Source organism: Megalobrama amblycephala, linkage group LG21 (genome assembly GCF_018812025.1).
Source record: "Megalobrama amblycephala isolate DHTTF-2021 linkage group LG21, ASM1881202v1, whole genome shotgun sequence".
NCBI lineage: Eukaryota > Metazoa > Chordata > Actinopteri > Cypriniformes > Xenocyprididae > Megalobrama > Megalobrama amblycephala.
The window spans coordinates 20,475,427-20,501,060 of record NC_063064.1 but is presented as its reverse complement, the minus strand read 5'-3'; the positions used below and the strand labels follow the sequence as shown (position 1 = coordinate 20,501,060).

Genomic DNA, 25,634 nt, shown 5'->3' with positions numbered 1-25,634 from the left:
ATTGACAGGAAAACACAGAATTGTTGACTGTAACAATGTTCGATGTAAGGAAGGAAGAGGACAGGGTCGGCTTGACTACTGACTGCTTTATTCAGCTTCAAAAAACAACAACAAAAAGGTGTGCAACAGGCACGGGGTGATCAAACGACATAAACAATAATCTCCGTCTTCATTCGGGAGTGCAGCAGTCAGTAGTCCTTTTCTCTCTCACACACTCCTGCTTCTCCTGGCGTTAAATACTCTCTCCACGCCAATTACTGAAACAAGAGACAGGTGTTCATTATTTGCGCTTAATCCACTCACGCACCGCGGCTCTCCTGCCTCTCTCTCCCGCTGCAGACTCCGCTGAACCACGCCCCTCCTGCCACATACCCCCACCGCCCGACTCAGGCCGGGGAGCCGTCCAATAACCCTTTGTTAAGTCCAATGTTGAATAAAAACGAGCCGTACCAAGCCGGTCAAGCAATTCGTCAACCCGTGGCATTGGATATGCGTCGAATTTCGACACAGCATTCACCTTGCGAAAATCCACACAGAACCGAACTGAGCCGCCTGTTTTAGGAACCAAAACTATCGGGCTCGCCCAGTTACTGTTGGATTCTTCTATTACTCCAATTTCAAGCATAGCTCCTAATTCTTCCTGAACTACTTTTTTCTTATGTTAAGGTAAGCGATATGGCCGGCTGCGAACCACCACGCCCGGCTCTGTCTCGATATGGTGCTGAATGAGATTTGTACGTCCAGGTAGGGGAGAAAACACGTCCGCAAACTCTGCTTGTAATTTGGTTAAATCAATGAGCTGCGAGGGCGAGAGATGATCTCCTCCTGGGGCCAGTGCGAGAGATTCTTTTTTTTTATTCGCCTCTGGCCCGAGATCATCCTCTCCGCTAATCACCGTCGCCAGCATCACTGATTCTCCCTCATTCCATTTTTTAAGGAGATTGAGGTGGTAAATTTGACGTGCTCCCCTCCTATCTGAACGTATGACCTCATAATCGAGCTCTCCAACTTGCCGTGTGACCTCAAACGGTCCTTGCCGCTTTGCAAGTAATTTTGAACTTGACGTTGGGAGCAATGCAAGCACTTTCTCTCCCGGTGCAAATTTACGCAAATTGGTTCCCCTGTTGTACAGCCGGCTCTGTTTGTCCTGGGCCTGTAACAAAATTCTCCGTAGAGAGCCGCCCCAAAGTGTGGAGTTTTGTTCTCAGGTCCAGCACATACTGAATTTCGTTTTTTGACTGAGAAGGTCCGTCCTCCCAAGCTTCCCTTATGACGTCTAACACCCCCCTGGGCTGACGACCATAAAGTAACTCGAAGGGGGAAAACCCCGTGGAGGCTTGCGGGACCTCTCGCACAGCGAACAACAGGGGTTCCAACCATCTATCCCAATTTTTGGCGTCTTCCTGTACGAATTTACGAATCATTGTTTTAAGCGTGCGATTAAAACGTTCGACCAGCCCGTCTGTTTGTGGGTGAAAGACGCTGGTACGAATCGATTTAATGCCCAATAATTCGTAAAGTTCGCATAACGTCCGTGACATAAACGCTGTGCCCTGATCAGTGAGGATTTCCTTGGGAATCCCCACTCGGGAGATTAAAGAAAACAGTGCGTCAGCAACACTCTTAGCGGAAATGTTGCGGAGAGCCACTGCTTCTGGATATCGTGTTGCATAATCCACAATGACTAATGCAAAACGATGTCCTCTTGCTGATCGCTCTAATGGCCCGATGAGGTCCATGCCAATTCTCTCGAAGGGGACCTGCATTAATGGGAGAGGGCGCAAAGGCGCTTTTGGGGTGGCCGGTGGGTTTACCAACTGACATTCACGACAAGCCGAGCACCACCTGCGCACATTCTCGTGAATGCCCGACCAAAAAAATTGGGTCATGAGGCGATTTACTGTTTATCCCTGTCCTAAATGACCAGCCATCGGATTAGAATGAGCCGCTTGAAAAAGCATTTCCCTGCGGCTCCTTGGAACTAACAACTGGGTTGTATCTTCTTTTGTCTGAGCGTCTTGGGTCACTCGATACAACCTATTTTTTATAATTGCAAAATATGGATAAGTAAGCGGCTGTCCAGGATGGAGAGGCTGACCGTCGATGGTGCTGACCTGTTCAAATGCGCGTTTCAGCGTCTCATCCTGAGACTGCTCCAGGGGAAAATCATCGCGCTCCGAAAGAATGAGTCTTCCGATTTCGCTCTGCTCCCCTGAGGCAGTACCCAGTGGTCCCGGTTCAGTCTCTCCCGCCTGCACACTCGCATTACCCTCCAGTGCATTCTTCCCCCAAGAGGCATCCGTACATAAAACCCCCAACAATTCTGTAAATGCTGGCCAATTGGTTCCCAAAATTAACGGATGCCGGAGGTGCGGATTAACTGCCACCTCAACACTATGCTTTTTTCCCCGGAATTGAATAATGACTGGCACAATAGGATATTCTACCACGTCACCGTGCACACACCACACCTTAACCATGCGGCTCGTATCCAATGCCCCGGATTGTATCAGATTTTGATGAATGGAGGTTTGGTTACAACCTGAATCCACCAATGCCTGATAGGTAGCCCCCTTGATACTCACAGGTATTTGGTCCCACCCAGCCTGACCGGGGGCAGCCTGCGGGACATCCGGGACCCGGACCAATGTCCCCACCTCCATAACGGGGCACATATCCACAAAATTATCCAGGTCCCCGCAACGCCAGCAGGCCGACCCAGACCTCCCCGCCGCTCCCGTGGCAGAGAGTGGGTTAAGCGGTTGACGTGGAGAGAGCGGAGAAGCAGGAGCGGGGTCCAACCCGGCTGATGACTGTCCCGCCCCCCTGGGCTGAAAAGGGAACCTGGCTATTCCCGCCCCCGGGTGATAGCTGAGTGATAAACTGCTCCAGCACCACTCGATCGATGATTCCCTCCACGTCGCTTCCCTCAGCCAGCAGCCATTTGCGGCAGGAGTCCCGGAGCTGTTGGGCCATCACAAAGGGCCGGCCGGACTCGCTCAGCTCCAGAGACCGGAAGCGCTGGCGGTGTTGTTCAGGGCTCCGGCCGACCCGCTGGATGATGGCCCTCTTCAGGTCGTCAAAGACCAGGAGATTCTGAACCGGAAGCTGCTGTGCCGCAACCTGGGACTCCCCGGAGAGCAGCGGGACCAGGCGCATAGGCCACTGGTCCCTCGGCCACCCACAGACTTCGGCCGTCTTTTCAAATAAGTCCAGGAACGCCTCCGGATCGTCCGCAGGGCCCATTTTATTGAGAGGCAGGTGGGCCGGCACAGCTTGATGTTCCGTGGCTTCCGGCCAAATCCCCCGGTCCATCCAGCTCCGGAACCTCTCGCGGTCCTCCTGCTGGGCTTGTAGGACCGCGTGGAACCTCCGTTCTTGGTCTTGGTGTAAGTCCAGCAGGGCTTGATGTTGATCCTGTTGTAGGACCGTGAGGGACTGGAATAACTCCACAAATGGCGAACCTGAGGACGCTTGCATGGCGGCGGCTTCCGTTTTCCTTCCCGGGTTTCGGCACCAGTGTAACAATGTTCGATGTAAGGAAGGAAGAGGACAGGGTCGGCTTGACTACTGACTGCTTTATTCAGCTTCAAAAAACAACAACGAAACAAGAGACAGGTGTTCATTATTTGCGCTTAATCCACTCACGCACCGCGGCTCTCCTGCTTCTCTCTCCCGCTGCAGACTCCGCTGAACCACGCCCCTCTTGCCACATAGACATTTTTGCAGATTTATTAAAAAAGAAAAACTGAAATATCACATGGTCCTAAGTATTCAGACCCTTTGCTCAGTATTTAGTAGAAGAACCCTTTTGATCTAATACAGCCATGAGTCTTTTTGGGAAAGATGCAACAAGTTTTTCACACCTGGATTTGGGGATCCTCTGCCATTCCTCCTTGCAGATCCTCTCCAGTTCTGTCAGGTTGGATGGTAAACGTTGGTGGACAGCCATTTTTAGGTCTCTCCAGAGATGCTCAATTGGGTTTAAGTCAGGGCTCTGGGCCATTCAAGAACAGTCACGGAGTTGTTGTGAAGCCACTCCTTTGTTATTTTAGCTGTGTGCTTAGGGTCATTGTCTTGTTGGAAGGTAAACCTTCGGCCCAGTCTGAGGTCCTGAGCACTCTGGAGAAGGTTTTCGTCCAGGATATCCCTGTACTTGGCCGCATTCATCTTTCCCTCGATTGCAACCAGTCGTCCTGTCCCTGCAGCTGAAAAACACCCCCACAGCATGATGCTGCCACCACCATGCTTCACTGTTGGGACTGTATTGGACAGGTGATGAGCAGTGCCTGGTTTTCTCCACACATACCGCATAGAATTAAGGCCAAAAAGTTCTATCTTGGTCTCATCAGACCAGAGAATCTTATTTCTCACCATCTTAGCAAACTCCATGCGGGCTTTCATGTGTCTTGCACTGAGGAGAGGCTTCCGTCGGGCCACTCTGCCATAAAGCCCTGACTGGTGGAGGGCTGCAGTGATGGTTGACTTTCTACAACTTTCTCCCATCTCCCGACTGCATCTCTGGAGCTCAGCCACAGTGATCTTTGGGTTCTTCTTTACCTCTCTCACCAAGGCTCTTCTCCCCCGATAGCTCAGTTTGGCCGGACAGCCAGCTCTAGGAAGGGTTCTAGTCGTCCCAAACGTCTTCCATTTAAGGATTATGGAGGCCACTGTGCTCTCAGGAACCTTAAGTGCAGCAGAAATTTTTTTGTAACCTTGGCCAGATCTGTCACTTGCCACAATTCTGTCTCTGAGCTCTTCAGGCAGTTCCTTTGACCTCATGATTCTCATTTGCTCTGACGTGCACTTGAGCTGTAAGGTCTTATATAGACAGGTGTGTGGCTTTCCTAATCAAGTCCAATCAGTATAATCAAACACAGCTGGACTCAAATGAAGGTGGGTGTAGAACCATCTCAAGGATGATCAGAAGAAATGGACAGCACCTGAGTTAAATATATGAGTGTCACAGCAAAGGGTCTGAATACTTAGGACCATGTGATATTTCAGTTTTTCTTTTTTAATAAATCTGCAAAAATGTCAACAATTCTGTGTTTTTCTGTCAATATGGGTTACTGTGTGTACATTAATGAGGAAAAAAATGAACTTAAATGATTTTAGCAAATGGCTGCAATATAACAAAGAGTGAAAAATTTAAGGGGGTCTGAATACTTTCCGTACCCACTGTATATCAGCGTTTTGTGTTAATTTGAGTTCTAGACTTTTGCCCTACATTTGTATGTGATTTTACTTATGCTGCCACAGGTTAGCACCTGTTCTCATAATATTAGGCTCTTTTTGCTGTAAAGCGGCCTCTATTTGAGAGGATGGTGACTATATATTCCCCAGTTAACCCTCTGGAGTCTGAGGCTGATTTGGGGCCTGGAGAAGTTTTGACATGCCCTGACATTTGTGCTTTTTTCAGTTGTTCATAAACATATTAATGACAAAAGTGTCATTACACTGTATTCAGCACAAACTAGGCTACCATAATATGTGAGGAACATGTATGTACATGTTTGTGTTTTTGAAGGAATAATGTTTATGTGTGGTTATTGAAAAAACAAAAAACTTAAGTCACTGAAATAAGGCCAAAAAAAGTATATTAAATCTGTGTTCACAAGACTTCTGGGTATTGGAGGTTGTAGACTAGAGTTTTTGCTTCAAAATTATGTAAAAATTATAATGCCTACTTGTTCATATAAAACAATATATTGATTTAGTTTTTGTAAGACACTTTTTGTCAAGAAACACAGTATGTGTGGAGGCGTGAATCATCATGAATAATGGGTCATTTACACCTGAGAAGACAAAAGAATCACATAATAATGACCTGAAATGACTTGCATAGGCCTTTCAGTCAGGTAGGCTGTGAAAAAGCCCTCTGTAATCATGTCTCAGCTCAATTTAAAATAATGGTATTCTATTATATTCTTTAAAATATAATGTATTTCTGTGATGCAAAGTGTCTGAACAATTATGTAACCTCTATGGCATTTCATATAGGCTTTTAGCTTAAAATCATGCACATTTGGAGAAATATTGATGGATTCTTATATGTTTATGTCAATATTCTATACTGAGGAGTAATATTTATTCAATATTTATTATCATCACTATGAGTGCTGGATACTGTAGGTGCGTCCCAATTCGCGTACTTATGCACTATTCTATGACGTTTTTAAGTATAAATAGTGTGAGTAGTGCGTTCACATTGAAAATTCCAAAAAGAAAAAGTACACTTTAAATACCCAGATATTGTGTTTTCAATTCATACTTGCAGCCGGAGGGCGCTCTGTACACCTTGAGGCCACAAATTATTCTAAAGAAGAAAAGGAACCAGGAACTAACGGTATGTCTTCTAGAGGTCGCTAACCATGGCTTTAACATCCAGATAAACACTTTTCAGGACAATAAATACACGATTGAGACAATGCATACAAGTATTGCCTCTGAATTTGCATCTGAATAGCGCTGGCTCCGTGGGCGTGGCCGCATTAGCGGATAATGAGCTGAATCACGGAGTTCTGACATGGCTCTCTTTTCATACAGATTACATAAACACAGAATGATTGTTTTCGATTTGACTTGCATGATTTAAAACCTGATATTTCAACGTTTTTTTAGACATAAATGTCTTTTTTGTCATTAGTATTCATAAGTTACAGTTCATTTTCTGAGAACTATCAGATTGGACTTCGTGCAGAGGGAGACGAGAGATCACACATCATGTTAGTTTTCTTTATTTTACAAAAAGCACAACACTGTGTTTTTACTCTGAGTGTACACAAATAAAATAAGACATTATAGTTTCAATTGATATATTACTTATGTCTCTATGACAAGAAATGACGGAGTATTTTAAGTCTGTTTTGCTGCAATGTGAAAAAAATCCTGCAAAACGCACCGGTGCTCAGGGAGTTAAGAGGTTTATTTGTGTCACTGAGTGCATCACCTGTTGGATTGCATACTCAGGGTAGTTAGAACCACTCTTTGAGGAAAGTTGGTATCTATTTAGCTCCCTCCTTGGTGATCTTGTTAGCAGCTATATTGCATATAACTCCGATTGTAGGATTTATGATATTTCGCCTCCTTCTAGTTAGCAGTTGTTTTCTACAATGCTGTTTAACTGATCATAGTTTGCTCACATATTTACACTGCCACAGGCCTTTGCCACGTGTCTGTTTGAGGTAGTAGGCCTTATAACCTCCCTTAGACCATGTTGGCTTTGTTTGGTTCCCTTTAGTCATATGTTTAGGGTACATTGCCTGTTGGAATGTGTAGCCTAGCGCAGGTCGCAGTTAGCTTCCCATAGTTATGTTGGGTTAGAGCTGGTTACCTGTAGCTTGGTCCCCTTTTAAATTCACAAGCTGGAGCCAGGTGTCATTGAATTGGTAGGCCCCTTCAGGCCTCCTTTTTAGTCCACATGCTGGCACAATTTGTGTTTTTAATTTGCAAACAGGCTGAACGCCACTTGTTGCTGGAATGGTAGGCCACTCAAGGCCTCCTTTTTTAGTCGACTTGTTGGCAGGATGCCTGGGAAACCATGCCACCATCGGCCATGCCCCATCGCCAACGGATAGGCCCTAAACAGGCCTGTTCACAATGTTTGGCAGCGTTTCATGTATTCCCTCTTTAGAAATTTCTAACATTATTATACTCCTCTCAATATGAGGGTTCATAGCTGAGTTCTGCTCTCCAGGATGCCCGTCTCTACGCGTGGGGGAGTTGCTCCTGCCTTTCTGCAGTCACTCTTACCTGCTCTCTTCTATCAAGAATGCGTTACGGAGATTCTGTACTCAGGACAAACTTAGTCTTGGCCAACCCAGTCTATGACAGACCAGGTCGACCTTCCTGGTGGCATTGGGGGTGACTTTGTTCCCCTCTAGTGACTGGCCGGGGTTCCTTTCGGTTCTCTGGCCACATTCCCTTAAATGGACCACTTTCTCTTTGGAAAAGTTGGTTCCAGATGCCTTTAGCGGCCTTGGTAGGCCTTCTGTGAAAGGCCTTCTGTAGGCTCAGCTTGGGCTGTTGGACAAAGGGAATGCTGTCACTGACAGCCTGGTGTGACCCGAGGGTGAGTTGCTAAGCGTTTCCTTCGAAACTGCTCGACATTTGTCAGCCATATTATTTGGCATGCACTCTCCTCAAGCATGGCGGCATGGGTATATTGTTTCCCATTGCGTATTCAACGCAGAGCGAGTTCCCTTTCGAAAGGGAACGTCTCAGGTTACGTATGTAACCATAGTTCCCTGAGAACCAGGGAATGAGACGTTTCCTTGCCATGCTTCGGGTTCTGCCTGCAGAACAGTCCCTCAAGACGATAAATACTGACTGTTTCTCCAGGCGCTCCTTTATACTTCCGGGTCATGCCATATTATGTCATAGGCTGTTGCCGGCCAATAGGGATTGGAGTTGTTGGATAGTTGGCTTTCAGACATCGGATCACGTGTGACGTTCCCCATTGAGTATTCAACGCAGAGTCTTGTTCCCTGGTTCTCTGGGAACTATGGTTACATACGTAACCTGAGACGTTTTGAGCACTTCAATTTGGAACGACCCTTCAATATGGCGGCCATGATTATTTTCACTCCGAAGTGCCCTTAGGAGAGCGACATATCCCGTTTGGAACGCACCGTATATCATGAAAATGAATGTGGCCGACCCCCTGACCAGTGCCCTGACTACTGAACTAGGGAGCTGAAGCTGATTGAGACGCATCCTTTAGCTCTGCCCACGGCATGACGGCAGACACGCCTCCAGGAGCGCTGCTTTTTACAGAAAGACTCGGTACAGCATATCTGTCTTTTATAAATATGATAAAACTAAAGATTCTTCAGAGATATGAAGTATGCTATAGGTGTGTAACAATACATTGATACATCAATCTAATGTCTAACAATACGATGTATCGATGCAACGCATAAAAAATTGATACCTGTGGGCTATTTATAGAGGCACCTTTGTTTTAACACTATCCACATTTTCACACAATGACAGTCAATGCATTATCACCAATGTGTGCTTCTGGTTTAAAGGTGCCATAGAATTGAAAATTGAATTTACCTTGGCATAGTTCAATAACAAGAGTTCTGTACATGGAAATGACATACAGTGAGTCTCAAACACCCTTGTTTCCTCGCAACAGTCGGGATCATTAATATGTACGGCCCCAAATTTTGCATATACCAGCCCATGTTCAAGGCATTAGACAAGCCAATATTAACGTCTGGATCTGTGCACAGCTGAATCATCAGACTTTATGCAGGTAAGCAAGCAAGGCCAATAGTGAAAAATGGCAGATGGAGCAATAATAACTGACATGATCTATGATAACATGACATTTTTAGTGATATTTGTAAATTGTCTTTCTAAATGTTTCGTTAGCATGTTGCTAATGTACTGTTAAATGTGGTTAAAGTTACCATTGTTTATTACTGTATTCACAAAGACAAGAGCCATCGCTATTTTCATTATTAAACACTTTCAGTCTGTATAATTCACAAACACAACTTCATTCTTTATAAATCTCTCCAACAGTGTGTAATGTTAGCTTTAGCCATGGTGCACTATCAAACTCATTCAGAATCAAATGTAAACATCCAAATAAATACTATACTTACATGATCCGATAGGCTGCATGATGAACACTTTGTAAAGATCCATTTTGAGGGTTATATTAGCTGTGTGAACTTTGTTTATGCAATGTATTATAGAGTTGCGAGCTCAGGGGCGGGGAGCGCGAGCATTTAAAGGGGAAGCATGCTGAGTCTAAATCTCAATAATAGGTGGAATATTTGTAGTCTCAGTCATCAGTTTAGAAACAGGCGCCTCAACCCCTGTGATGTGTGGCAGCAGCAGCGCAAGAGCTCGGGAGAATGACCAAGCAGACACAGATCAAGTGTGGTACAAAGCATTCTCAGATTTATTCAGGAAGAAGGATCATATTTATAGACATAGGTCAAACAACAATCTCCAGGATGGCTTGAGCATCCAATCATACGACTTAAGAATCAAACCTTACCATGTATGGCATTAAGAAATATAATAACAAATAAGAAATGTATGTGCGTAAATGTGTGCGTGTCTTCAACTTCTGGTTACGTGTGAGAGTGTCAGTGTGTCCAAGGACTACTACTTCTTGTTTTGTCTAAGTAGGTTCATGATGTGCACAATGGAAAAATCCCAAGACACAGAGAAAGTAAAAAAGTGAAGCCCAATAAATAAGAAATTATTTAATTATGCCCCAAAATAGGCCGTTAAAAAATTGAATAAAAATAAATCTATGGGGTATTTTGAGCTGAAACTTCACAGACACATTCAGAGGACACCTTAGACTTATATTACATCTTGTGATAAAGTGTTCTAGGGCACCTTTAAACTACCTTTCAGAACTTGTGAAAGACGCTTGGGACAGTAGATGGAACTGAGCCAGTGCTGAATCTTCACGAAAGTTTATAATTTGTTCACGTTTAAAGCCTTGGAAAAAACAGTGCGTGTACATCTCAGACAGTGTCTGTTACTTTGATCACAACACTGGAGAACAGAGCGCTGTGAATTGTTCTGAACACACACAGTAACTGTTAAAAGTAAATCCTCAATAAACTGTGACTCTGTGTTGCTTCAAGTGCATCATTCTGCACATGGGATGTGTATAAGTGCTTTGTGCCGCTCTGTATTGGAGCCTTTATAAAACCTTTGCACAATGAGAGATTATTAATGACCAGTCTTGCTCTGTCCTACGTATATGTAGGATATACATTTAAAGAGTATACATTTTGTATACATTTAAAGGGTTAGTTCAGCCAAAAATGAAAATCATGTCATTTATTGCTTACCCTCATGTCGTTTCACACCCGTAAGACTTCAGAACACAAATTAACATACTTTTTAAAAATTTGATGGCTCAGTGAGGCCTTCATAGGGAGCAATGGCATTTCCTCTCTCAAGATCCATAAAGGTACTAAAAACATATTTAAATCAGTTCATGTGAGTACAGTGGTTCAATATTAATATTATAAAGTGACGAGAATATTTTTGGTGCGCCAAAAAAACAAAATAATGACTTATTTAGACTTTCGTTAATCTTCAGAACACAAATTAAGATACTTTTTTTAAAATTTGATGCTCTGAAGCTTCCTGAAGCAGTGTTTTGAAATCCGCCATCATTAAATAAGTTGTGCGCGCATATGATCGGTTTCAGCGTGGAGCTCTGCTTTCTGTTTAACAACACCAGCCACGTGGATCCTAGCTCATATACAGAATAAAGTATCCCTGTTTATGCACACATATTTCATCAAGTCCTCTTCAAATGAATTATATGTGCAAAATGGACACAGATACAGTGGTGTAGCCACATCTGAACACGATGACGTGATTATTCTAATAGACAAAAGACTGATTTAGAACACCACCCCCGAAAAAAATATTCATCAATCAAATTACTAAGTCATCACTCTAAAATGGAGTGTACTCGTGAAACATGCTCTGATTGTAGAAATATTTACATAATTTACAGCAAATTGAAATGAGTCCGCATAATCCAGGAAGCCAATCATGAGATATTGCTCACACAATTAAGACACATAAAACCCCACAGACACACAGATGCTAACTAAAACTAACGTCTCAGGTTACGTATGTAACCATAGTTCCCTGAGAACAGGGAACGAGACTCTGATTCAGATTCAGATTCAGATATCTTTATTAGTCCCCAAGGGGGCAATTCAGTTCTACAGCCAACCCATCCAATAAGGGTTAAATTAGAATTATTAGCACACAATAAATATAAAAATTATAAAGTTAAAAAATGTATACAAACGATCACACCCTGACACACACATACAGCACAACACACACATTCACCTGCCAGTGACAGAACAAAGCAGTGGAATACAAGAGCCATTTATGTAGTTATGAGTTCTCATTCAAGAATCTTATAGCAGAGGGAAGGAATGAGTTTGCATAACGATTCGTTTTCCGTATTGGCACATAATACCGCCGACCTGACTGCATGAGAACAAATCCATGCCTGAGCACATGATCTGGTTGGCACAGTATTCTATCTGCTTTTTGGACCACTCTTTTTTTCCAGAGAGAACAGAGATCATTTAATTGGGTACCAGTAATTTTTGAGCATACTTTAACAATGTCGCTCAAACTCTTTTTGTCTTTCACAGCTAAACCATTAAACCAACCCAAGAAAGAAAAGGTTAATAGACTCTCAATGAATGCCTGATAGAATGTACATAAAATTCTTTTACAAACCCCAAAGGAGTTCAACTTCCTCAGTAGGTATATTCTTTGGTTTGCTCGCTTAATAATGCTATCAGTGTTCTCTCTGAAATTCATTTGTGAATCAAATACTGTGCCCAAATACTTGTATGTTTGAACCACTTGAACACCTTCATTGTGTATTACACTCAGTTTTGGTTCGTCGCTAACCTTCCTAAAATCTATTATTAATTCTTTGGTCTTTGACACATTTAAGTCAAGGAGACTGTAAAAGGGACAACAGAGCTGTGTCATCTGAAAACTTCACTAAGTAGCTGTTCTCCCAAGATGACCTGCAGTTGTCAGTGTATAATATGAAAAGAAGGGGGGAGAGCACACAGCCCTGAGGAGAGCCTGTGTTTGATACGATAACAGATGACATATTTCCATTTACATAGACCTGCTGCCTTCTATTTGTTAAAAAGTTTAAGATAAGTAATAGGATCTGCTCAGGTAACTTAAAATATGAAACTAATCGTTCAATTAGAATGTGAGGCTGCATTTTATTAAAAGCTGAACTAAAGTCAGCAAATAAAATTCTTACATGTGATGCAGGTTTCTCAAGATGTTTATACACCTTGTCAAGGATAAAAAGTTTTGCATCCTCTACACCCTTACCCGCTTGATATGCGAACTGTAGAGGATCTAATTTGTCTACAGTTAGGGGGATGATTGTGTCCTTCAAGATCTTTTCAAAACATTTCATGACCAGGGAAGTTAATGCAATTGGTCTAAATTCATTGAGGTCTTTAGGAAATTTTGTTTTTGGGATGGGTATTACTGTTGATGTTTTCCATAAATCAGGTATATCCCCACTATCAGCACATTTTTGAAAGATAACTGTAAAAGCCTCACTAAGCTGCTCGGCACAATAATGGAGTGTACGCCCACAGATTGCGTCAGGACCGGGAGCCTTACCTATTTTTATACTTTTAAATAGTGTTGTGACTTTTTCCTGTTGTATTTTTATCCCTCTCTGAGGCTTCCACGTCTCTCTCAATGTGACTAGGCTATCTGAGAAGGACCTTTCGAACCTGCAGAAAAATTTATTAAAAATATCAGGCAAATCGCCGTCATCTATACCATTCAATTTTATTGATTGCCCTGTTCTACACACAGGCTGATTAATGGCTGCCATGGTTTTAATGCCTTGCCAGGCTGCCTTTAAATCCCCACTATTATACTGATTTTCAATTTTATTCCTGTATTGGCTTTTTGCTTTCCTTATTTCATTTTTGACTTCTCTTGAGACAGCTTTTTTTCTCTACCAGGTCCCCTAAATAGAATGTCTTTTTTTTCCTGTTGATAACACTTTTCAATTCCTTCGTTACCCAAGGCTTGTTATTAGGATAAATGACCACTTTTTTAGATGGAATAATCATATCAACACAATATTTGACATAGGCAGACATTGTTTCTGTGAGTTCATTAATATCATTAAAAGTGTCATAAAAACAAGTCCAATCAGTACATTCCAGACACCCCTGTAGAGAGGAAATGCTGTCTTCTCTCCAAAGTTTTATGTTTTTTTCCTCACGCTCAAGACGTCTGAACGCGGGCTTATACACAGGCATCAAATAAATACTGTTGTGGTAGGAGGCACCAAGTGGCGGCATAGCCATAGATCTATAGGCTCCATTTACTGAACCATAACATAGATCTAAAGTGTTCTCTGCGTTGTAGAACAAGTTATATACTGTTCATATGATCTTAAGGTCTTGTCTAAAGTACAGTGGTTAAAATCTCCTATAAAAAACTTGGGAGCCTCTGGGCAAATAGAGTCCAGTCTGTGAGTAACATCAGCGATCACTTGCGCTGCAATAGAAGCATTGGCTCGCGGATGAATATACACAAGCGTATAAAACAGTTGTTGGAACTCTCGAGGTAAATAGAACGGCCGGAGAGACACTGTCAACAATTCAATATCCGAAGTGCATATTCTTTCTCTCAATACCACAGTGTTACAGTACCTTTTATTTACATAGAGGCACACTCCTCCTCCCCGACTTTTCCCAGTTGTCATCGGGTCTCGGTCCAGGCGAATTGGGCTACCAAACCCACTCATAATCAGGTCCTCGTCCCGGTCTAACTCCCTTAGCCATGTTTCCGAGAAGGCGAGAAGACAAGTCAAGTCAAGTCAAATTTATTTATATAGCGCTTTTTACAATAGGTAATTGTTTCAAAGCAGCTTTACATATTAGAAGCACAGAAAAAAGAGAAGTGGTTAAAAATAAGCTGTACAAGCAAGCGTGGTAATATGTAACATATACAAGATGGTGCTACATTAAGCCAATGTCGACTGACTCCCAGGGGTGGAAAAAACCCCCTAGGAGAAAAACCCAGCGTGCTAACACTGGGAAAAAAGTCCTAGGAGGGAAAAAACCCCTTGGAAGATATATATAATATATGTAAATGGATATGGAGATCAAAATCTGAATTATACATTTTTATTATAGAGATTAAAAATAGATTATATATAAATATATGTAAGCGGATACGGAGATTTAAAAATCTGAATTATAGATGCAGCCAGAACTGGATCTGTAGGCCCATTGTCTCCTGGGCTACGTTGTAGTCAGGTCCAGACACAGGTTCTCCATCTGATCTGGATACGGCCTGGATCCAGCACCCGGCAAACCTCAGGATAAGCAGAGAGACTGATATTAGCGTAGATGCCATTCTTATTCTGATGTACAGGTATATCTAGTGTTATAGGAAATGTTCTCGGTTCCGGCCGACCTAATTATTGCAGCGTAACAATCCTTTAACGGATTTGAAAAAAAATGTTAATGTATTGATAGTGTGTTATGTGTCTGCAAGAGCAAAGAGATGTGTTTTTAGTCAAGATTTAAACTGACAGAGTGTGTCTGCTTCCCGAACAATGCTAGGAAGATTGTTCCAGAGTTTAGGTGCTAAATAGGAAAAGGATCTGCCACCTTCAGTTAATTTTGATATTCTGGGTATTATCAACTGGCCTGAATTCTGAGATCACAATAGACGTGAAGGACTATAATGCACCAAGAGCTCGCTTAGATATTGGGGAGCTAAACCATTTAGAGCTTTATAAGTAAGTAGCAAGATTTTAAAATCTATATGATGTTTAATAGGGAGCCAATGTAATGTTGACAGAACTGGGCTAATATGGTCATACTTTCTGGTTCTAGTAAGAACTCTAGCTGCCGCATTTTGGACCAACTGTAGTCTGTTTAAAAGCCGAGCAGAACAACCACCCAGTAGAGCGTTACAGTAATCTAGTCTTGAGGTCATGAATGCATGAACCAACTGTTCCGCATTTGTCATTGAGAGCATATGTCGTAATTTAGATATATTTTTTAGATGGAAGAAGGCGGTTTTACAGATACTAGAAACATGACTTTCAAATGAAAGATTGGTATCAAAGAGCACACCCAGGTTCTCTTATACCGGGTTTGCACTTGATCCAAGCTTCCAGCTCGTCTGTCTTGTGTCTTAGTGACTGCATGTTTGACAACAGGATTGTAGGAAGTGGGGGTAGCTTACGGCGGTTGTCGAGCCTGAGGTTTTTAAGTCTCCGATGCAGGCCTCCTCTTCTCCCTCTTTTCCGATGTTTGCTCCGTGCATGCAATCTGCACAACTCCACCGAAATATCTGGTATAATACCGGCAGACGCTGTTCGTAGGGAGATCAGGAACTCCCGACTGTAGATCATTTCCCCCAATACTCCATACTCCGAACCGTAACAGGTGGAGAGTTCCAGCAGTAGCGTTATCACAATAGATATTGCGAACAGTTGATCAAAAGTCTTTAGAAGCCACATTTCTGGATCACTGACACTTCCATTCACGCATAAACATTAACGTCCACAATAAACACTCAATAAAACGAGTAAAACAAACAATGGATGGGCAAGCCGCTGGGTCGCACACGCACTGGAGCGCCCCGGAAGTGGGCGTTCGATGACGCAATGGGGAACGCCCACGTGACCCGGTGTTTCGAAACCTTACTACCAAAAACTCCAATCCTATTGGCCAGCGACAGTCATATGGCGCGACCCAGAAGTATAAAGGCGCGCCTACGGAAGCAGTCAGTATTCATCGTCTTTGAGGGACTGTTCCACAGGCAGCCCCAAGCATGGCAAGGAAACGCAGAGTCTCGTTCCCTGTTCTCAGGGAACTATGGTTACATACGTAACCTGAGACGTTCCCTTTTGAAGGGAACTTCAACTCTGCGTTCGATGACACAATGGGGGACGATATACCCACGCTGCCATGCTTAGGGGAGTGCATGCCAATCTAGAATGGCTGAGACCAGGCTCATACAGTCCTACAGGAACTGTAGCAACTCCCCCCTCGGGCCACACCTGACTGTCAGTGACAGCATTCCCTAAGGCCATCTAGCCCAAGCTAGGCCTATAAGAGGTCTTCCTCAAAGAGAGAAGACCTGATAAGGCCGCTAAGAGCTTCTGAGATCCACACTTCCGTAGACAGAGTGGTCTCTTCTAGGGAATGAGGGCAGGGAGCCAAGAAAGGGACCCCGCCCAGCCACTAGAGGGGACAGCATCACCCTCAATGCCACCAGGGAAGCTAACCTGGTCTTATCATAAGACATGCTAGATGTGAAGCCATCCCTGTCTGAACACAGAATCTCCAAGACGCAACCTCCACTAAAGGGAGCGGGTAAGAGTGACTGCAGAAAGGCAGGAGCACCCCAACTCGTGCATAGAGACGGGCATCCCGGAGACCAGAACTCAGCTTGAGTGCTATGAACCCTCATATCGAGGGGAGTGTATTCCGCTCATCTAGGATCTACTTAGTGCCTGATTAACGCACTAAGGAGGCTGTGCGCTAAAGCCTGATCCTTCAGGGAAGCACAAACCAGCCTATAGGCTGAAACCCAGTGGGAGGCCTGGACAGAGCCAACCACCATAATCAGCTTAGGGAGCCAAGCACTATTATGTACGCAACCCAAAGGGAAGTACAAAGCTCGCCTAACAGGTAGACCATGCAATGGGCAAACACTCATGGAGGCCAAAGAGGGGCCTACAGCATGACAAATGGATATGAACCAGCAGAATATTCAGAAGGTGGCCCAGAGGAGCCACCCCGAACATTTGCTCTGTTCTGAAGCAGACAGAACACTTTGCCCGTTTGCACATACTACCCAACACGAGCCAACGAGCAGTGTACTCGGTAAAAGCACCTTTTACTCTATCAACTAGAGGAGTACCACATACGCCAATACTTTGTCAAAGAAGGCCTAGAGAGGCCTGTCACCTTGACAAATGCATGGCATCAGCTCATGGCAGTGTTCTTAGGTACCAGAAAGGATACTAACCAACACGAAGGAGGTTAAGTACCATCCGGACCCGTGGCCAACGGCGTGTGAAGAGATCCTCGGATCAACAAACACATCAACATACACCATATGTTGAGAAAAGGCGGCCTATAAGGCCTAGGAACCTTTAACATATGGCATAAGTCCATTGGCCTTTACTAGGAGCATACAAAATCCACCTTAAACATCTAGGTGGCTGGAGCTCAACTAGTATCTCTTCTTAGGCTCAGTGAGACAATATAGTAAGAAACCAAACCTCAGTAAGGTTTACTACAGTCTACTGAGGGGTTATAGCCTGACTACGTCAGACTTCCTACTTCCGCTCAATTTCATTTCGCTTCTGTACTCAGTCTGATACAGCGTCAGAGCTTTGTGTTTGCCACCGGTCTGGAAACAGCCGGGCCAATCAACGAACAGAGGGCGGGCTGAGAGCCGTGACGTAGATGCTAAGCGCCGAGTTTTACATTGTAGGTTAGAGAAATCGAAAACCGAAACGACCGCGGAAATGGGAAACGAGACACGGGATGCAAACTTCGGGATGCATTAACTTCGCATAATCTGCAAAAGTCGTTTACAGCCATGTTCACTCCGGTATTTCGCTCACATCATCATGTGTTTACAACAGGTTTACAGTGGAAGTTCAATCATAGATTTGAGTTCGATGCATGATGTCTGTGCTTCGATGCGGCTGTACAGGCGGATAACATACGTCATAACTAAACGTATCTGATTGGCTTACGGGTAACCAATGATTTTAAACTTCAGACAAGCGTCCCCTAGCGAGAGAGAAAACACTTCTCTATTATGCCATTCCAGACTCTGTCTACGAAGCAAAGTGAAGTAGCAGAGTCTGGTATTACCAGGCTAGAGGGGTTAGCCACTCAGAGTATTTAGCAAACACACTCCTCAGCGAGAAGAGTACTCTAGCTGAACTCCAAATGTTACATCAGAGGCCGAGAAGGAGGCCTACCTTAGTATACATCTGGCATCAGCAAGTGGCTGCCACAATCGGACCACCAAAGAGCAGTGTATAAATAAAGAGTTCATTTGCAAAAACTGATAAACGCCATTTTTAAAAAAAAAATGAACTAAGTGCTGTGCATTATTCTCCATATATAGCATGTTCTGTACCCTAAATCCATTTTGTCAGAAAAGCCGGTTTTGTCCACTTTCAGGCATCGCAAGTTCACGTTTTACAGCAGAAGCCGACAAGCGCCCTTGTTATTTGTGTACAGAAACCGATAAGTCCGTTTTAGCGAATCAGTGCACAGTATTCAGGTCAGATGACAAGGCTTGTAGTCACTTCAAAAAGACGCGCTAGCTGAGGGAAGTTTTGTCAAAGCTTACTAAAAGTGATCAAGGATTTATAATTTCGACTCCTGTAAGTCCTTGTACACCATACACGACTTACATGCTGAAAAATTGGTTGTCCTTTTGCTTGTGTGTGTGCGCGCGCGCGTGGATGCGTGTGTGTGAGCGTGGATCTGTGTGTGTACTTGTGTGCGTGTGTGTGTGTGCTTGTGTGCCGATCTGTTTGTGTGTGTGTGCGCGCGTGGGTGGGTGGGTGTGTGTGTGTGTGTGTGCGTTTGTGTGCACATGTGTGTTTGAGAGTGTTTTAAATGTAATTACTTGGGTTTTGTTTAACTATGAAACATGAAATGTGGAGTTATCTGCTTTTGCCAAAAAACGACTGTTGGAGTTATCTGCTTTTGCTAAAAAAACAAACTTTTAATATATATATAAAACATACTTTCAATGAATTTTAATTTTTTAATTTACTTGTATTTTTAGAGTTATTAATTACTTAATCAAAACAACCCAACTGCAGTTTGATTGATATTACTTGGAATGCACAATAAAAAAACATGATTTGTGAGAATTCATAAAAATTGAGTTTTTGCAAATAAACTCTTCAAATCGTCCTAGAAGGAAATATACAACTCCCTGCTACAAAACAGACCTGAAGTGGACTGTTTGCTCAGGTCATGACTGCTCTAAAAGTGGTCGCAACTACCAGCCGGCTAGAAAGGAAGGCCTCAGAAGGGCCAACGATCTTAGCAACAGATGGCTTTACGGCTTTCTGTAGTCAATACCAGACTGTACCAACCAGTCAACTGAAAGGGAAGGCCCCTCGGAGCCAACCAAATCAGGAACAAGAGGCCGAAGCCAGACTGGCAGTTATCTAAACCACTGAAGAGCAGTGTATCTGACTTCCTCAGAAGGGATACACAAATACCGTTCTCTAATGCAAAACAGGCCATGTGGCCTGTTTGCTCAGAGCGTGCTCCTGAAGTGGTTAGATACAAGGCATCCCGCACAACAAGTCAGCCAAGAAGGAGGCCCCTAGGGCCTACCATCCTAATGACAAGTGGCGTTCGCCATTGTGAATATACACTCGCAGGCTGAACCAACCAGTTAACTAAAAAGGAAGGCCTAAAGAGGGCCAACGATTATAGTAACAGGTGGCTAAGCAGCTGTAAGGTATACCAAACAGTGCCAACCGGTGAACTGATAAAGAAGCTCCTCAGAGCTATGACCAAATCAGAGACAAGAGGCAGCAGCCCGATTGGCAAATCTAGACCACCAAAGAGCAGTGCATCAAAACTTCCTCAGAAGAGATACACAAAAGCTGCTTCTTGACGCAAACGGGCCTGAAGTGGCCTGTTCGCTCAGGTCAAGCGTGCTCCTGAAGTGGTCAGATTCTAAGCACCCCGCACAGCAGGTCAGTCAAGAAAGAGGCCCCTAGGGCCTACTATCCTAGTGACAAGTGGCGTTTGGCCATTGTAGAGGCATAACCAGTGTGAAATCATAATGTTACTAATGTAAGGATGGAAAAGTTGCAGAATGAGAGTAAAACAGGTAAAACCGGATTTACTGTTAAAATCACACATTTAAATACTGATGATACCAAATATGTTTTTAGAAGAATTTAAAACCAAAACATCATTTTTATGATTTTAATAACTAAAGCTGAAATGTGGCTTCCATGTTTTCAGTCATGTTCATAATAAACAGTAGAATTATAATATACTGTTGGCTAATCAAATAATTGAGCAGGAGACATTTATTGATTGATCAGAGTCTCTTTGAAGAACATTACTAAGGATGTTGAAGTTTAATCCAAGTCTTATGAAGCGATATGATTTCTCTGTATGGGGAGCAAAGTGAAATTTGATCCTGTTCCCTCTGATCAGTTCATGTCTACAGAAGACAAATCAAATATGGTGACGTGTCAATAATATCAAACCCTCAGTAGTGTCTGTGTCAGGAAACAGCAGAGGCATTTCTCTAAATATCTTCTGTGTTGGAGGATTTCTGCATGTGTGAGCGATGGATGCAGGGATCATTTTCTCCTGACATGATAATCACACTCTTCATGTCTCTTGATTTCCACAGACAAAGACTTTGTTCCCAAGACCAGGAATGACTTCCTACAATGTAAGTGTAGCGAAAATTAACTCAAAGGGGAAATATTAATAATTATTCATAACTCATTATGATTATTAATTATGATTAATTAGGAATATGCAAATCCGCTAATCAGATTAACTGGACGTAGCTACATTAAAATTAACATTACAATCAGTTAACCTGTTCGTCCAGTGAACGCTCAGTGTTGATTGTTTATTAATTCTAAGAAATGTCAATTTCCAAGTTATGGAAAAATAATATTTCTTATTGTACTGTACTACTCACGTAGTCCGGACCTATCACTTAAGAGGCAATTCATTAGCAGACGGAGTCAGAACCAAACGTGTATTGTGCACAATCTTTATTACCTAACTCACAAACACATAACTAAACTAACAAACACATAACATAACATACATAAAGGGTCACACACACACACACACACACACACGCAAGTCAGAATGAGTAATGATAGTGTTGAACCGGAAGAGATGCTGTTACTAGAGCTACATGAAATGTCAAAGGCAATCTGGAAAGGAATCATCAGTTTCTTCAGCAATAGCAAGGTAAGTCTTACAAATTAATACTAACTTGCTGTTTAGTGTTAAAATGTACGATACTTGCAAAATGCCCTTAGGCTGAGGAGCATCGGCTCTGCCATCTGAGGAGAGATCTTGGGTGATTCAGTCCGAAGTTGTTGCCAGTCTTTTCCATGTGGGATGAGGAGCACATGGCTCGTTTGTAGGCCGAGGCCTACAGGCCTTGCAGGCCTGGCCTAGGCCGGCCGCAAGGAGATCGATTCGGTCGTTCAGAAGCAAGGAGAAAAAGAGAGGGAGTGGCACTGTTCGCTGGTTTTTAACCTCTGGTCAAAGTCACACCTCTCAGTTGTTGACCGGACCAATGAAGATGTTGTAATTCTGGGTGGCAACACCCCTCCTGTCAGGGCTTTTACAACCCAGAAAGATTAACAAGCTGAGTTCTTGAATCAGAACTATTAAATATTCTTTTAATACCGATGTGTTGCACAGGTATGGATGTACCGCATACACAAACATTTAAATCTTCCCGCTACGAACGTATAGACACTAAACATGGCATGATTGAAGTTACCGTGCAGGTCATAACATTTAACAATCATCAAACATGTAAATACAATGAGTACAATACAACATCAGTAATAATGGATACCATTTCCTGAGAAGGAATCATTTATAGCACAGTCTGTCTATACATTAATGCCATAGAGTCTGTGTTCTGTGTGGAAAATGCAGGGAAGATGCAGATTTTCTGTGTCTCTACTCTGTTCTCCATGCGGCAACCACATTCCTCAGCGCAATAAACTTGTAACTGAAAACTTCCCGGGGGATGGGGACAGACTCCAGAGTGAGTTTAAAACTATTGGTTAACTAACCAATAATTGTGTCTGATTTGCCTCAGTCATTACATAATTCCCCCCCTTTCGCTCGTTGTTGTCTCCCTTATGGCAACAGTGAGCGACATTGAAGGTGCAGAAAGATCAGACACATCACTGACACACAAGGTTGGAAGGCTGTGATGGGCCCTGGTTGTATGTGTCTCCTGGAGTGGTGGTCGTTGATGCAGACCGTGGGCAAGCTAAGTTCTCTGAGCTGGTGCTGCAGGAATCAACGCATCCAGTGCCTTGACGGTGTGTCACCTGTCACCCTAAAGTCAGTTAGTGCGGGCGAGACGTTTGCTGGTGGCAAGGTTCAGGGCTTTGAGCTTGCTCAGCAGGTGTCGAGGTTGCAGGTGCCATGACAGTGTCACCTGTCATTCGGACACCCATGAAGCAGGTGGTTGCAGGAAGAGTTTTGTAGTGTGAAGAGTGTTTCAGACTGACCTAGGGTTGATGACAGAAGCATTTGTTACCTCTGCTCTCAGTCCAAAGGAGTCTGAAGTTTGCTGTGTCCCTCTGCTCTGGTGGCCGCGCCGACTTGAGCAGGTCTGAGTTGTCTTGTGTGAGTGGTCAGAAGCTTGTGCTTCTGAGTACTTCTCAAGTAAGTACTGTTCATGGGGCTCCTTACTAGCGTTAGAAGCTCCTACAGGTTCGATGCAGGCATGTCCAGTCGCCCTTGTGCTACCTGCTGTTGGAGATCATGCGGTGTCTGCAGGAAGAGGATGTTTCCATCCATGGCTTCTCCCTGTGGTAGGTCTGGTGCCTGGGTCTGTCTGAATTAATCCTTCTCCTTCTGTAGCTTTAGAGGATTTCAGGAAATTGGCTGATGAGGTGTCAAGCAGAAGGCTTTGGCTCCCCTCTCTGTACCTCTGTGCTTGGCTGGGGGAGGTTCTTCTGCTGCAGGCAAGAGAGTCTCAGTTCTCTTTGGGCCATGTCAAGTTCATCTTTGGTGTTGTCCAGCTGCTGGGTCAGAGCTTCAGTCCCAGGTCTGGACACATCCAGAGGACGTTCACAGGTCCTGATCCTGTCATCTTTGTCCTAGAGTTCAGAATTTGCTATTTTTAACAGTGACTATTTGTGACAGAGTTCTTTTACCACGTCTTCTCTGGCTGCCTTTTCCAGCTGCTCTCGTTGCGGAGCAGCCGTCAGAGCCGTTTGCAGTTTGTGGCTTTTCTTCTGTGTCTCTATTCTGTCAGGGTCCTTGTGTCTGTCCCGAGCCTCCATCTCTAGCTGGTCTATGTGGCTTTTAGCATGCATCAGCTCCTTGTGAGTCTCTGTGATCTGGAGTTTGAGGTTGTTCACCTCCTGTTTCAAAACAGTGAGGATGTGGGCCAGGAAGAAGTTGACTTCAGTCAGATCATTGTGACCATACCTCTGGTTTGAGTCATCTGCCTTTACTTCTCTTCCATCTTTGTCCAGTTGCTTTTGGCTCTGCGGTTAGTTAGGCTGAGCATCTGCAACATTTAGGCACGCTTGTGGTGAGAGTAAGGGCAAGAGACTACTGCAAGATCAAACAGAATTTAGGGCTAAAGGCACAGTGAGCAGCCAGGTGTATAAAATACAGCTAGGTTTAACAAATGACTTAAGATGGTTCTTGTGGTCAAATTATTTCTTAGTATTTCTTACTGATGGCTCACGACAGGCTTGACCTCTGAACAAATAGGAAAGAAAAAGGGAGAGGAAGAGGAGAGCTTTCCTATTAGATTCTGCTTATTAGTGGTGCTCAAAATTATGCCCTAGTAATTGTTCAGATTACTTTGTAGCTGGCTCATAAAATTGAAGCAACTGTTGTAAATAAACAAAATCAAGAAGGAGAGTATGTCTAGTTGCTTGTGGTTATATTGGGAAATTAAACCACACAAGAAAAAAAGGAAGATGTAAGTAAATCACAAAGATGAAAGAAATAATACTAGTAAAAATTAATAGCTGACTGCTATTATAATTAAAATCAATAAAAAGATTTAAAGAAGTGACTAAAACAGCAGAATGGGTTTAGATCAGTTCACACTGCATACACACAAGCTGTAGTTAAAGGCTTCACATAAATGATGCTAACCGCTAACTGTAGAAGCTATTAGTTAGCTTAGCCTGAGCGGAAGGGTTGCTAGGTGGGGTTAGCTTAGCCACCTAGCCTGGTTTGTTTACACCATGGCATCACAAGGTGATGAGTTAGCACTTCCTGTGACAAGTCGTTGTCATGGGAACCAATGCACACCACAGCAATTCAAACAGTTCATGAAGACTGTCTGCTCATTTCAAACTAGTTACGTACAGAGTTAAAATGTGACGCTTATACTTTCAGATTTCCCAAAAACTTGATATTACATTTAGTAAAATGCAAATATGTTTTGGCATTTGCAAATTTTACTCATGTAAACTCTTCTCTCTACTTTAAACAACGTCTTGTACTTGTTTAAAGGGTAATTACACAGTTTGCTGTAAGTCCAAGCTTGTTTAAGCATATATAGTTAAGTCCGTCTTGTGCAGGTATACTGATATTCCTTTCAGCGAGTGAAACACTGTTTTGGTCAAGAGGTAGCTATGCTTGTAGATGCAGCCAAAGTTTAGATGAATGACATCAATCTTAACTATAAAAGGGGAGCATTACCCAAATCTACATTTATATAACGCTGTACTGAGATTCATTAATCAGAAACAGGTTAAGCAATACTGCAATTGGTATTTCTCCAACCAAAGCAGAATAATCAATTCTGGTACAGTTTACATGCCGCTGAGTTGAGATTCCTTCGTCAACACAGGCTTACGCTCTAATACTGAGATTAGGATTTCTTTGCTAAAATCAGATTAACTTTACACTGATACCATTTGAACATATGCTAAAATGTCTTAAGACTCTTTCTGTTACGGCAGAGGTGTCACTTCAAGCTATAGTTTTATCTGCATCTAACAAGCCAGCACCATCGATCTACATGCGAATCAAACGTTGTCAAACGTCATGTCGGAATTATCAATTATTAAACACACTTTTAGTTGGACGATGGTTTAAGCGAGTGGCGTTAGGCCATGCTGGCTTAACCGGCTCAATCTAGTGTCATATTTCAAAATAGCTCGTCGTGGATAGTCATGAGCATTTGAGATTTACACATTCACACAAGGTTTCCTTCCACTCCTACTGCAGACTCTGCATTTCTGCGAACACACATTTTCATCTACTTTAAAAGCTTTATGCCCTATGCTGCCTAGGAACCTTTGTAGAAGCTATGGG

General features: G+C 43.3%; 1 protein-coding gene across 1 annotated transcript in view; it reads left to right on the top strand.

Moving 5' to 3' along the window:
* The window catches only part of LOC125256407 (tripartite motif-containing protein 16-like), a 39,991-nt gene that overhangs the window by 7,432 nt on the left and 6,925 nt on the right, over positions 1-25,634 (top strand). The window contains exon 3 of the mRNA XM_048172394.1: positions 20,980-21,021. Within this exon, the coding sequence (XP_048028351.1) occupies positions 20,980-21,021 (42 nt within the window). The remainder of the gene's footprint in view (positions 1-20,979; positions 21,022-25,634) is intronic.